This window comes from Ictidomys tridecemlineatus, chromosome 15, assembly GCF_052094955.1.
Source record: "Ictidomys tridecemlineatus isolate mIctTri1 chromosome 15, mIctTri1.hap1, whole genome shotgun sequence".
NCBI classification, from domain to species: domain Eukaryota; kingdom Metazoa; phylum Chordata; class Mammalia; order Rodentia; family Sciuridae; genus Ictidomys; species Ictidomys tridecemlineatus.
In genome coordinates, this window is record NC_135491.1 from 5,532,700 (window position 1) to 5,546,179 (window position 13,480).

The following is a 13,480-nucleotide window of genomic DNA, read 5'->3' on the forward strand; positions in this document are numbered from 1 at the left end:
GATGAATGAGATTAGTGTCCCTTACAGAAGGGACCCAAGGGAGCTCCTTTGCCCCTCTGCCACAGGAGGACACAAGGAGGAGGCAGGGTCGAGGAGGACACTGGCCTCCCCAGACATGGGGTCTGCCAGCCCCTGGGCTGTGGGCGTCCAGAACTGTGAGGAGCAGATCTCTGCTGTGCACAAGCCCCAGGTGATGGCCTCCCCCACAGCCCAAGGACTCAGAAGGCAGGTGGGTCCCCTCTTGCCTCTTGTCTGGGGCAGCACCTCATCAAACGTTGTCCACCAGGGCTGACGGGGCTGGGGAGGAGAAGTCCCGCCAGATGGGGAGGGAAGGACTGTCCAGTCTGTCCAGGGGACAAGGAGAAGCTGCATTCATGCCACAGCCAGGTGGTGCCCATTCACACTGGGCCCTGAGGTCTGCAGCTGAGGGGTGAAGAGGACAGGTCCAGTGGTTTCCTTGAGGGACAGCAACGTCTGGTTGGGGACACACAAGTCCCCAGACAATGCCAGTGCCACAGGGCAGGTGGCTGAGATGGGCACCAGCTGGGGGTGGAGGGGATCTTGCTCTTCTGGAGAGGAAGGTGAACTCTCAGGGGACACAGGCAGAGGGACATGGTGGGGACGTCGGGCAGACCTGAGGGACATGGGTGACCCAGGGGACGCTGAGACAAAGGCCATCCCTGGCTGAGTTCCCCACACCTCTGAAGCCCCCTCTGCTGAGGTCCTCAGCCAGCAGTGAGTCTGTGCTCCGTCTGTGTCCACTCCCGCTCTGCCCAGCAGGGAAAAGGGCGCTGCTCAGAGTGGGCACTGCCTCTGCTCAGGACTGGCTCTGGCTTGGGGATGGGAGGCCTTGGGGTGCTGTCCGTGGTGCCATGAGAGTGGGTTCTGACCCAGGAGATGCCCACAGCTCTGTGCAGGAGCCGGACCAAGAGTCTGCAGTCAGGGGTCAGCACGTCAGGTGCGCCAGGGAGAGCCCAGGTCCACCTGGAAGGAGACACTCAGACAGGGGGACAGATCTCGGCTTCTGTCCTGTGCACCCTCAGGAATGCCCTATGGACCACCCCAGGCTGCTGGCTCTGTCCCCATTTCACCTCCCTACACCCGTGACCGAGAGGGGGATTGTTCTTGGCAGGGGGACGGGGCAGCTGGTGTGCAGGTGGGTGAGCCGCTGTGGGAAACAGTCTCCAGACACAACCCAGACCCCACCCACAGGACAAGGGGTTCCTCGGTCACTAGAGGGTTATCCCCTTCCCACAGCCCCTCCTCTTGGGGTGACTGGAGCCCAGGGCTGCTCTGGCCATAGAACGTGGAGGCTGAGAAGTTCTGAGACTGAGGAGGTCAGGCAGCCTCCACCCCACCCCATGGATCCCTGGGCACCTGGGCATCCTGGGCCCCTGCTGGACAGAGACCCACGTTGAGGAGCACCAAGATGTCACATGTCCCACCCTGACAGAGGCCACCATCTCAGTGCAGCTGCCTGAGAGAGCCCAGGGCCAACTACCAGCCACAGTGCCCAGCTGGGGTCCCGCCCACCCACAGCAGGGGACGTACAATCCAATGAGTCCTGGGGCTGAGGGGCAGCAGTACCTGCCTGGAACAGCAGGCCACGGGGCACAGCTGAGGGAGAAGGAGGGCCTGCACTGGGCTGCTCTTCTTGCTCACTGATCTGAGAGGACTGCTCTTAGCTGGCCACGAGGAGCCCTGGGTGAAGACCCTCTGGAGGTCTCCACTCGGTCAGCCTGGCCAGGCCAGAACTGCATTCCCAGAATCCTCTGCTCTACATGCTCCAGGCTAAAGTGGACCCAGGACCAGGTGGAAGGAGAAGCAGCCACAGGGCTGGGAGGGTCAGGAAGCCTGGGCTATTACAAGGATGGGTCACAGGTCACCAGGATCTGTTGGTCATCTCACTGGTGTGACACAATGGCTCCTTACATCCAGGCCAGAGGGAGGGAACTGGGGACAGCCACTGGGAGAGGGATCACTGAGTGCTGGGGCAAGCACTGGTGGCCCAGGTGGACCCAAGTGGCCAAGACTGAAATGGACAGCAACATGAGAACAACCAGGGAAGATGTCGTCCCTGATATTTCACTTTTACCAAGACAGTGACCTAGGACCTCTGACCTGACCTCTAGGGTCCTATTCACAGTGCCCCATCCTCCCAGGAAAGAGGGCAGGGTAGGTCCATCTCAGTACTCAGAATGCCCAGTGCCTAGTTAGGTGTGTGTGTGTGTGTGTGTGTGTGTGTGTGTGTGTGTGTGTATGAGGCGGGGGACACTACAGAGTCAGGCTCTTCTCTGATGCTATAATGAAGCAGCTGAGTCTGGTGATTTATAAAGAGCAGAAGTTCATTTGCCTCATGGCTCTGGAGGCTCCACATGAAGAGCGTGGAGCCCCATCTTCTTCCCTGGGGGTGCTCCCTGCTGTGTCATAACCTGGCAGAGGGCACCACAGGGTGGGGTGGGGCAAGCACGCCAGCCCAGGTCTCTTCTGACAAAGCCACAAATGCCATCAGGGGTCCCCACCCCCATGAGCTCATCTAATCCTACTCAACTCCCAAAGGTCCCTCCTCCTGTGGCTTTGGGACCACATTTCCCCATGTGGACTTTGGGGGACACATTCCAGCCAGAGCAGATGACATAGAGTTACAAAGCAAGTAGGAGCCAGGCTGCATGTTACCAGGTATTGTCATAGACGAGATTCCTGTCCCCAAACATCCCATGACCCCATTCACATCTGTAACCTGAGAACCCTGGGGTGGCTGTGCCCACTGTAGGTGACACAGAGGTAGACCATTAAAGCCACAGATTTATGGGGGACAACAAATCTAGAATGCAACAGAGCCTCAGAGTGGGGTAAGGACAGTAGAGTGTTACCAAGGGAACGTTCAGGTGGCAGAGGACAGTCCCCTGGGATTCCCACCAGCATCTCCCTCAGAGCACTGGGTGCTGAGGTCCCTGCCCTGCAGCCCCCCCCCCCGCAGGCTCCCCCAAGCTCAGCGTGTGACACCTGAGAGGACTTCAGCAGAGCTCCTGAGTTGGTCACGGGCTGATCAAGGTGTCGTGGGTCAGGAACCTGCCTGCAGGAGAACAAGGACTTCCCATCTCTGACCCCAGCCTTCCCCATGTGAGCGGGGGCTCTGGCCCTGCCATGGGGTGGCGGAGACCCACCCTTTCCTTCTTACTTGGAACGTCACTGAAGGCGGTGGTGCCGGGAGAGCAGGTCTGGGACGAGATGCAAGTTCCTGCTCAGGGTGGGGGTGCGGCCATGGATGCTGCCCCCCTCCATCTACAGCCAGAGTCAGCACAGAAGGTGGAGTCTGGGCTCCCTCTCCTACGTCTGTCCCCAGGAACCAGGCCCTCAGTGTCCCTAACCCTCAACTCTCCCTGGGGTCCCAGTTGCTCTCAGGGTCCTGGAGCCCTGGCCCCACTCCTAGGAGACATCCAGCTGGACAGTTCCTCCACTCACCGGCCCCAGAACACAGCGTGCGTGGTGCCTGATGTCACCTTCCCAGGTACAGAGTGAGACCTGGAGATGGCTGCCAGCGCCCTGCTCTTTCTGACCTGGGGTCAACCTTCTCCTTCCAACCTGACCCTGACCCCATCTGTCTGGAGGCCCATGGAGGTGGCTCAGCACACAGTGAAACTGTCCTCCCAAGACAGGGACCTGGAGAGTCCCAGGCCCTGGGCGGTGCTGTCCACGGTGCTGAGCAGCGTTGGTGGGGCCTGGGCTTAAAACCCACCCAGCCCTGCAGAGGACTCAGGGCCCATGGCAGGGGACCCAGCTCAGGCCAGGAGAGTGGGCGGGAAGGTCTGGCCTGTCTGACAGGAAGGATCTGGGAACACGCAGGCCTCGCCCATGGGCTGGGATCTGGAAAGCTGCCGTCCCCTTCCTGGTCCATCGTGGACTCTCCTGTTGTCCCTGCTCCTTTAGGAACACTGCGTCTCCAGGAAACCCCATGGGGCCTAAGGTTGAAAATCCCAAACCTAAGAGAGAAGGATTCAGGGAGATGGGCCATGGGCACAGAGGGGGACAACTGAGTGACAAGGACTCATGAGTGAGGGGCCATCTATTCCAGAGTTTGATCATCATAATACCAAGAAGTGGGGTCACTCTTCCTTAGGACGGTCTTCCAGCAGGGTTCTTTAAAAGGTGCTTCTCACTAGACTTTGCTGGTGCAGTTTATGCTAATTCAACAGTTTCAGGGGATCCAGGAGAGACCAGGTGACTTTCCCCTTTCCTGAGTGTCGGCTGTGCTCTGTGACAGCCCTCCCACAGGCACAGTGAATGAACATACAGACAGTAGGTCCTCAGCGCTCTAACTTCTGGATCCTCAGAGAGGATAAGATTAGGAATGAACCATCTGTGGACCCCCAACTCCCCATTTTGGGTTCAGGACCCTCCCATCTTCTCCCCACTCCCACTCCCCATAACAAAACCAGAGCTAGCCCAGGCCTTCACAAATCTGGGACCCAGGCACTAGACCCCTGTCACAGACACTTAACTACTGTGGTCTTGGAGCTTGAGTCAAGAGTAAAGGATCCTCCTGGGGCCACCAGTGACAACTTCTAATGAGAGGGGAACTTGGCCACAATCCTAAAGAATAAGAAGACTCCTGGGAGTGTCCCCAGCATTGTTCTGCATGTGGAAAAAGCTCAAAATCATCAGTGCTCGCACTATGACCACCTTATTATCTACTCTGCCAAACAAATGCCACAAGACTCTACGGATCTTAAACATATTTCAAATCTCATGGTTTCTCTGGGTCTGAAATCAGAGTGCAGCTGAGTCAGGTCCTACAGCATAAGGTCTCTCACAGGCCATGATCCAACGGATGCTCCAGTCATTTGAAGGACAAGGGAAGGAGTCCCCCCAGGACGACTCTCGAGGTTGGGGAACAGAGTCGGGTCATGAAGCTGCTGGGTGGAGGACCAGTCAGAGGCCCTGATTTATTAATGACAGCAGACACACGTTCAAGACAGAATGCAGGCCATCTTGAGGGTGAGAAGCTTCAGGAATAAAGAAAAGAATTCACATTCAAGGGGGAGCATGGGCCATCTCCAGTGGAAACAGCAACACCTTGGTCTGGGGTGTCCATATTCACACTGGGACAGTCGTTAGGGCCTGGACTAGGGGGGAGCAGGGCTGTTTCTCTGGCCCTTGTGCATTGCCCTCGGGTCCATCTTTGAGACAGGGCAGGGGCTGAGGACCTGAGTTGGTGGCTCAGGAGGGCTTGTTTGGCATTCCAGTGGCTCATGGACGCTTCTCTTTGAGACTCACTGTACCTTTACTTTTCTGCATCCCCACGTTCCTCCCTCAGGGCCAGTGCAGGGCCACCCTCAGAAATGTAGGATGACACTGCATGGACCAAAGTCCCCAGGGCCACAGAAAGACGGAGACCTGGCAGGGACGGGCCAGACCACTGTCCCCTCTACCAGGCATCAGTTGCTTCAGTGACCCTACAGAGAGCAAGGCATGTTGAGGTGCAAGGTGGGCAGGGCTGCAGTACAGTCTGAGGAAGGTGGCTTTATCGTGATGGCACTGGGGAGCCCTGCCAGGGTCCTCACAGGGAGAGACACTCATCCATCTGGGAACTGTGAGGGAAGACTCAGGTTCTGACGGAGATTCCAGAAAGGCGGGCCAGGGAAGCCTTTGGACCCCTCAGTTTTGGGTCTCCAGCATCTTGGGATCCCATCAAGACCTGCCCCACCCACCGTCCTCCACCCTGAGCTCCACCCCAGGTCCAGAGGGTAGTCGTTTCACGGTGCAAGGTCTGCTGGGGGGGGGGGGCTCAATTGCAGCCACCATCTCAACTCTCTCTCCACATTCACCTGTGCACACGCACCACTACCCCCGCCCCAACACAGGCCCACTCTGTCCCCGTCCTCCGAGACTCTGCCACGCGTATGCGCGTTCTGCCCCGTACAAGTCCCCAGCCTCTGCACCCCCTTCACTCCTTCCCCGCAACCCCACCTCAAAGGGTTCAAGTCATATGTTCTATAATTCCTGTAGCCTATAGTGTTACACAAAACCAAGAAATCAGGACAAAGCTGTCTCGCCTCAAGAGGATGCACCCGCGACAACCTTCTGCCGCAGGAACACCACAGACCACTGCGTTACGCCCGCGCGCAGGCGCACAGGAGAAGCCGAGCAGTGCATTATGGGAGTGTTAGGCAGAGCGGAAGCCCGGACTGCAAGGGTTGGTGGAAAACGTTAGTAGAGCGGCACCAGAGCTACAGGCTCCTGGGCAGAGTGTTGCATTCTGGGAGTCCTAGTTCCGCAATACCACGGCCTTGTGGGAGTTGTAGTCTCGGAGCCACTTCCGCACCGGGCTGAGCGTGGTAGGCGCGCGGCACTTCCCGACGTGGCGTTCTGCACCGGTGAGTGTTCCTCCGCGGCGGCAAGGCACGCCAGCCCCACCTCCGTGCTGCGGTGCCGTGGGAGGGTTCAGGGTCTCTCTCTGGATGTGACACTTGCCTCCGCGGTTTCCAATGCCTGACTGCCAGGCCGCCCCGTCCCTCTTGTCAGGATAAGGCTTTCTTCCTGCCCCTGCCCCAGTTGGGTCCGACTGGAGGCCCCTCCTCTGCCCTGGAAGCTGTGCTGATCGGGATGGCACGCTACCCGCCCTTCTGACCAGGCTGCATTTCGGAGGCATCCTTGGGCTCTGTGGCCTGTCTGGTCACCCTTACTGTGCCCTCATCCCACAGATATTTTCTGAGCCCCAGCCCCAGGCAGTCCTCCGTCATGTCTCACAGCCTTCTCAGTGGCCTCCTGTTTCTGTCTCTGCCCCTTACACTCTTCCCCGCACCAGCCAAAGGAATCCTTTTAAGACCTGTCACATCGCATCCCTGAATAAAACTAAAACTCCACATCCTGGTTTATGAGGCTCTGCCAACTCACACAGCCTCATCTCCTGCCAGGGTCTCCCTCCCTCAGGATGTGCACACCCCTCCCCACCCGGACTGGGTAACCGCGGATTTACAGGGTGAGAGATGAGTCCAGGGTGACAGAAAGGCTGGAAGATGTCTGCTCTCAGGAGACAGTGAACCCCTCTGAGGACAGAACAGGTGGTTTGGGGCACTTAGGGGCTGAGGGTCTGAAAAGTGCACCAGTGGGGAACCTCACGGGCCATTTGCAGGAGCAGCGTGGGTAGACATCTGGGTATTTAAATCATATTCAGAGCCCCTCACAAGGAGAGTGGGAGGAAGTGTGCGGCCAGGACTGTAGACAGAAGAGGACTCCCCAAAAGAAACTTGGCAGGAGGAGCAAGTCGAGATTGTCCAAACCAGGGGAGAAAAGATTTCAGCTGTGACACTTGCCTGATGATCACAACACATGAGTCCTGAGGGCTGCTAAGTGGGTTCAGTGACAGGGAAAAGAACTCTGGGCAGAGGGGGGCATGTTCCTGACACCCTTGAGAGCAGAGGCCAGAGTGGCTGAAGGAGAGTGGGAGGAGGTGAGGTTAGAGAAAGGGAGCCACATGGGGTAGGGTCTCATAGGCCATGGGCATTGGCTAGCGTGAGATGAGATCCACGGAAAGACACTGAGAAGGTACCGGGCAGGTCTCCACCAGACATTATGTGGAGAACAGCGTGTGCAGAGGAGGGGAGGTCAAGGAAGGGAGTCCAGGAGAGAGATGGCCCAGGCCAAGGTCCCAGCTGGGGAGACGGTGAGAAGCATGTGGCTTCTGACTCTGTCCTGAAACTATAGTCATGCAGGATTTGCCATATTTTGTTTGGATATCTGGTTTTGTAGGCCAAGGATGTGCCCCTGGTGCATATGAAGAAAAGGTCAGGACTTGACTTCACCGCTTTGAGCCACCAACAGGGAGAGTGACAAGAAGTGGTGAGAGAAAGCGCAATGCAGATCTCAGATTCTGTCCTGAGCAACTGAAAGGGTGGAGCTGCCCTTTACTATAGGAGAAGCCGCTTTTCATTAAAGGAATCCAGGATTTAGGGTTTGAGATGCCTACTTGATATCTGAGTGGCACTTGTCCCTGTCCTCATGGTACAGAGAGTAAATAAACAATCACAATCTAATTCTGAACATTCTGGTACATCCTAGAAGCAGCCTGACCTCTGAATGGTGAGAAGGCTACTGAGTAGTCCAAGCTGGAGACCAGGGTGGCTTGTGAGGGGGACTGAGCCTCTTGAGATTTTGGGGGTTCTCCATGCAAGAGAAGTGTGACTGGAGGGCTGGGGTCTTGGCTGGGTGGGGATGGATGATGCAGGAAAGGGGAGAACAGAGAGGGTCCTAGGATGGGCTGATCTGTCTCTCTGTGAGGCCACAAAAGCTTATGCACTTAAAACAGGTGCAACCCCAGCTGGTCCCCACAGAGGTGCCATCCATGCTGCCCCCGTCTCTAGAGGTGACTTCCTTCCTTCAGAGGAAGTGATCAGGCCATTCCTGGAGGTGGTATCCTGCCCCAGTAGTGAAATCCAATTGGTCTTTCAGGTTTATCTACCTTCCCTCCAACACAGCTGCAGGCCCTGACCTCCCTCTGTCCTTGTGAGTCCTGCACCTCCTCCCAGACACTGAGCAGCCCTGGAGGGCCAGCCAGGTCGAGATCTCCACCGTGTCCTTCTGATCAGGGCTGTAACAGGGGAGGCTCTGCAACTGGTCCTGAAAGGCACCCATCCCTCTACAAGGGACACAACCTAATTCTGAGTATAACTTGTCTCTCTCTTTCCCCCTGAAACCACCTCCTTTGGCCCCTTTCTCTTCTTGGTGCATATTGAGTGCAATTCCAGAACCCTTACCAGAGGCAATGGTCTCCCTTAGCTGGAAACTCAAGTGTAACTCTCCTGTCCCCAGCTCCGGAAGAAGTTCCCTCCTGTGTGCACCTGTGCCTAGTCCATCCCAAGCATGGACGCTGTCCAGGCAGCCCCCCCACCATCCAAACTCCACATGTAACCCATTTCTCTCTCCCTTCCAGGAGAAGCCGACTCCGCGATGCCCGCCCCAACGTGCGCCTCCTGCCACACGGCTCGGGCAAACCTCCGGCGCCCGCGCTCAGGGCAGGCGCTGTGTGGTGCCTGCTTCTGCAATGCCTTCGAAGCCGAGGTGCTGCACACGGTGCTCGCTGGCCGCCTGCTACCACGTGGTGCTGTGGTGGCTGTGGGTGCCTCGGGTGGCAAGGACTCCACCGTGCTCGCGCATGTCCTGCGCGCACTGGCACCCCAGCTGGACATCTCACTGCACCTTGTGGCCGTGGATGAGGGCATCGGCGGCTACCGGGATGCGGCGCTGGCAGCTGTTAGGCACCAGGCAGCGCGCTGGGAACTGCCACTCACTGTCGTGGCCTACGAAGACCTCTTTGGGGGCTGGACAATGGATGCGGTGGCCCGCAGTACAGCTGGCTCTGGCCGCAGCCGCTCCTGCTGCACTTTCTGCGGGGTCCTGCGTCGCAGAGCCCTGGAGGAAGGGGCACGCCTTGTGGGAGCCACGCACATCGTGACAGGTGAGTGCAGGCGTTAAACAAATGGTGTGGTGTGGCTGTGTGAGAAGGCGCTGGGAGGGAACCAGGACGCATGCCCAAGGAGTGGAAAAGGAGACTCTGTGCCTAACCTAAGGGGAGGAGCCAAGTAAGGATGCATGTTATGCGCATGCTCCGGTTTGGGGCAGGGTATAAAAATATTTGGGTTTTAGCCACAGTCTTGGCCTACACAGCTTGGCAAAGGGGTGGGTATAGAAGTTAGTTTCTGGAGATGAGATCCTTGGCTCTTTATTTTTATGGCGGGGAGGGGATACCAGGGATTGAACTCAGGGGCACTCGACCGCAAGCCACATCTCCAGCCCTATTTTTTGTATTTTATTTAGAGACAGAGGTCTACACTGAGTTGTTTAGCACCTCGCTTTTTGCTGAGACTGGCTTTAAACTCGCGATCCTCCTGTCTCAGCCTCCTGGAGCCACTGGAATTACAGGCATGCGCCACCGCGCCTGGCTCTTTACTTATTTTTAATTGTTTCTAACATTCTTGGTCTCTCATGGTCCACCTCTCCATCCCTCACTGCCTTGAAAAGTATTTCCGTCCCTTAACGCCTTTTCTTTGTGACCTCTCCTCTCTTCCTCGACTGTTTCAGTCCCTCTCTCATGCACTCCTTCAAGGCACAGCTGCTGAGTTTGTACTACACAGCAGATCCAAATCGTAGCCACAGCAAACTCCTTAACCTCTCTGTATTTGCTCTGTCATCCCTAAGACAGGAGTATCAGTGGTACCTAATTCATGGGTTGGCTTAACAATTAGATGAGTTAATAGGAGTAGACAATCATAAAAGTCACTGAAGGAGAGTACATGACCCATGTGTGCAGGGGACTTAGGACCTGGAGGGAGAGAGTCAGGGAAGTCTCTTGAGATCTGAAGGCTCCAGGTAAAGAGGTGAAGGGTCAGGGAGTGTGGGGATGTTGTTCCAGGCAGAGGAAACCACCTGTGGAGGCCACTGTGAGATTCTCCCAAGAAGTCCAGTGTGACTGAAGCCCAGAGAGCGAGGGGAGGGGAGATAGAGATGGGGACAAGTCAGACCCTGGCCTCTGGACAATGAGGAAGCAGGAGGAAGTGATGTGGCTTAGAGGAGCTCACCCTGGATTGGCAAGGAGGGGGCACGGCCAGCCAAGGGGGTCAGTAGGAGGAAGGCAGCTTCAGCCATCTACTGGGAGAAGATGGCCGTGGGAAACAGGAAGGGATCTCTCTTCTCCCCCCATGCCAGGATGCACTCAGATAGACAGCTTCGTCCCCTAGTGTGTCCCTGGACCTATCTCTCTTAGCTCTCAGCGGGAAAGGGGAGGAGTAATCCTTTCTACATAAGAGTGGTGTGTAAGGAAGAATGAGAAGTTGCCTTAAAATTAATTTATTAGAATCTCTCATTAATTGTGCTTGTAAAAATGTGAAGGCTTCCAGAAAAAAATCTCTCACTTGTAAGGTGATTTTTTTTTTTGCCTTTTGTTTATACACTCTATTTTCTTTTTTTTATTATTTATTTTAGTTTTCGGCAGATATATACTCTATTTTCAAAGGCATTTTATAATAATTATTGTAATTACTGAGCTCTTAAGTGGGTTTGTAATGACAAGATGTGGAGCAAGTCCAGCCTCCTGTGAGTAATGTGGTTTCCAACTTTAAGTCAACAGACTTGCAGACAGTGAACATATATAGCCAGATGTAGTTTCCAGGAGCAAAGACAACTGCTGTCAAGGTCATGGGTCTTGGCAGGTCTTTGGAAAATAACTATTACTGCAAACAAAATTAGAGCAACGTTCTTGGTGGGTTTCACCATGTGGACCAGGGATTTTCCACTTTAGCATGGTTGACACTTGGGGGCAGGTAACTGCTGTTTGGGGCTGTCCTGTGCATTGCAGGATCATGACAGCATCCCAACTTCCGTCCACTACATGCTAGTACTCCTCCAGCCCAAATCATGACAACTAGAACTGTTGCTAATTCTCCTGGGATGGGTGGGGTGCAGAATCACCCCTGGTTGAGAACCACTGATAAAATCTTAAACATAACTAGGCAAGATGCAGAATAGGCACAGATTTAGTTCCCATTTTATAGTAAGTGGTATGTGAACATTTCTGTCTAGTGTTTCTAAACAAAGATAAACACTGCAATCACATTGCCAAAGGCACTGTGTCAAAAACTATTAGTTTCCTGTTGCTGCTGTGACAAATGATTACAAATTCCGAGGCAAATACACAATTATTATCCTGCAATTCAGGAGGTTAGAGGGCCACAGGGGTCTCCCTGGGCTAAAACCAAGGCGTTATCAAGGCTTCCGTTCCCTGTCTTCAGCCCTTGCTCCATCTTCACAGCCAGCAGGGACAGATCGAGTCCTCAGAGTGTCATTCTGACCCTGTTCCTGTCCTCACATCTGCTATTCTGGCTCTTCTGCCTCCCTCTTCCACTTTAAGGACCTTGGTGATCACGTGGAGCCCACCTGGATAATCCAGGGTACTCTCCCTCCGCAAAGCCTGTTATCAACACCTCAGTTCATCCTGCAACTTTAATTCCCCTTTACCCTGTCACCAAACAAGCACAGGTTCACATAGACCCCTGGGGCATGGGGCAAGGGGAGCCTGCCCACCAAACAGTGCCCTGGAGAATCTCCGTTAAATGGCACTTTGACTTGTTTGAATTGTTTTTGGATTATTTTTAACTAAGGCTAATAAGGCTTTTGCTGCAAAGCGCAGAAGCTCCCCATGTGACTCCCCATGTGAAAGGCTGGCTCAGGTCTGATGTGCAGCAGGAGGTAGCCAACGCGGGCTTCCCAGCCTCGCTCCAGGAAGCTTGTGTGTGTTTCTTGCTGTGTCCACTCCGCCTCCGCCTGGGTGCCCACCCTCCTGCCCTACCGCTACTTGGTTCCTGCCTCCCCGCGGGTCCCCAAGATTCTGTGGCCCTCCGTGTGCTCTGCCGCCCACCTCACTGTGCTCCCCCCCCCCCGCAGGTCACAACGCGGACGACATGGCAGAGACGGTGCTCATGAACTTCCTGAGGGGTGACGCGGGGCGGCTGGCCCGGGGCGGCGGGCTGGGCTCCCCGGGCGAGGGGGGCGCGTTGCCGCGCTGCCGGCCACTGCAGCTGGCGTCGCAGAAGGAGGTGGTGCTGTACGCGCACTTCCGCCGCCTGCACTACTTCTCTGAGGAGTGCGTCTACGCGCCCGAGGCCTTCCGCGGCCACGCTCGCGACCTGCTCAAGCGCCTGGAGGCGGCGCGGCCGTCGGCGGTGCTGGACCTGGTGCACTCTGCCGAGCGCCTGGCGCTGGCCCCGACCGCGAGGCCCCCGCGCCCCGGCGCCTGCTCCCGCTGTGGGGCGCTGGCCAGCCGCGCGCTCTGCCAGGCCTGCGCGCTCCTGGACGGCCTGAACCGCGGCCTGCCCCGCCTGGCCATTGGCAAAGGTCGCCGCGAGCTGGAAGAGGCACCACGGCGGAGCGTCCCCGCCGCCGATGCCCTCACGGCCTTCTAGCGGCTCCAGGTCCCTCTGGGACCTGGCACCCGGGCGGGAGGGGCTCCCTGTAAATAACACTGTGAATAAACTCAGAGCTGTCTGTACCTGGCCGTCCACGTGGGACTTAGAGGGGACAAGGACTCAGGAACCCAGTAGAAGCTGCACCCCAGAGGCCTGGGGCCAAGGAAGTGGGGGAGCAGCCTGCGTTCAGAGCCACTGGGGGTCTGGGGACTGTGTGCTGAGCTCCTCTGTGGCCTCTGAGAGCTCCATGCGGTGAGATGAGCAAAGTCAAGTGAAGTGACAGACGCGGGGCCCAGTCACCAGGAGGATGCCCCTCCCTTCCAGCACTGTCCCCTCCTTCCATCCCCGCCTCCACGCCTAGGCGCTGCAGAGGGCCCAAGGTTACCAGCTAGAAGAGTCCTCATCAGGCCCCTCCAGGGTTCTCCGAGATTGAAGAAGCCCCCTCCCTGCCCTGCCTGGTGAGAAGGGGCAGGTGGGCTGCCCCAACCTTGAGCGACGAATCTCCCAATTCTTCTGAAAAG

The 13,480-nt window shown here is 56.6% G+C and overlaps 1 protein-coding gene across 1 annotated transcript; it reads left to right on the forward strand.

The window, feature by feature from the left end:
* The first annotated feature begins 6,235 nt into the window (after positions 1 to 6,235).
* On the forward strand, positions 6,236 to 13,042 carry Ctu1 (cytosolic thiouridylase subunit 1). Its single transcript, XM_005341692.5, has 3 exons — positions 6,236 to 6,377; positions 8,933 to 9,457; positions 12,439 to 13,042. The coding sequence occupies exons 2-3, from the start codon at positions 8,950 to 8,952 to the stop codon at positions 12,954 to 12,956; spliced, it is 1,026 nt and encodes a 341-aa protein (XP_005341749.2). The 5' UTR covers positions 6,236 to 6,377; positions 8,933 to 8,949; the 3' UTR covers positions 12,957 to 13,042.
* Positions 13,043 to 13,480: the final 438 nt, after the last annotated feature.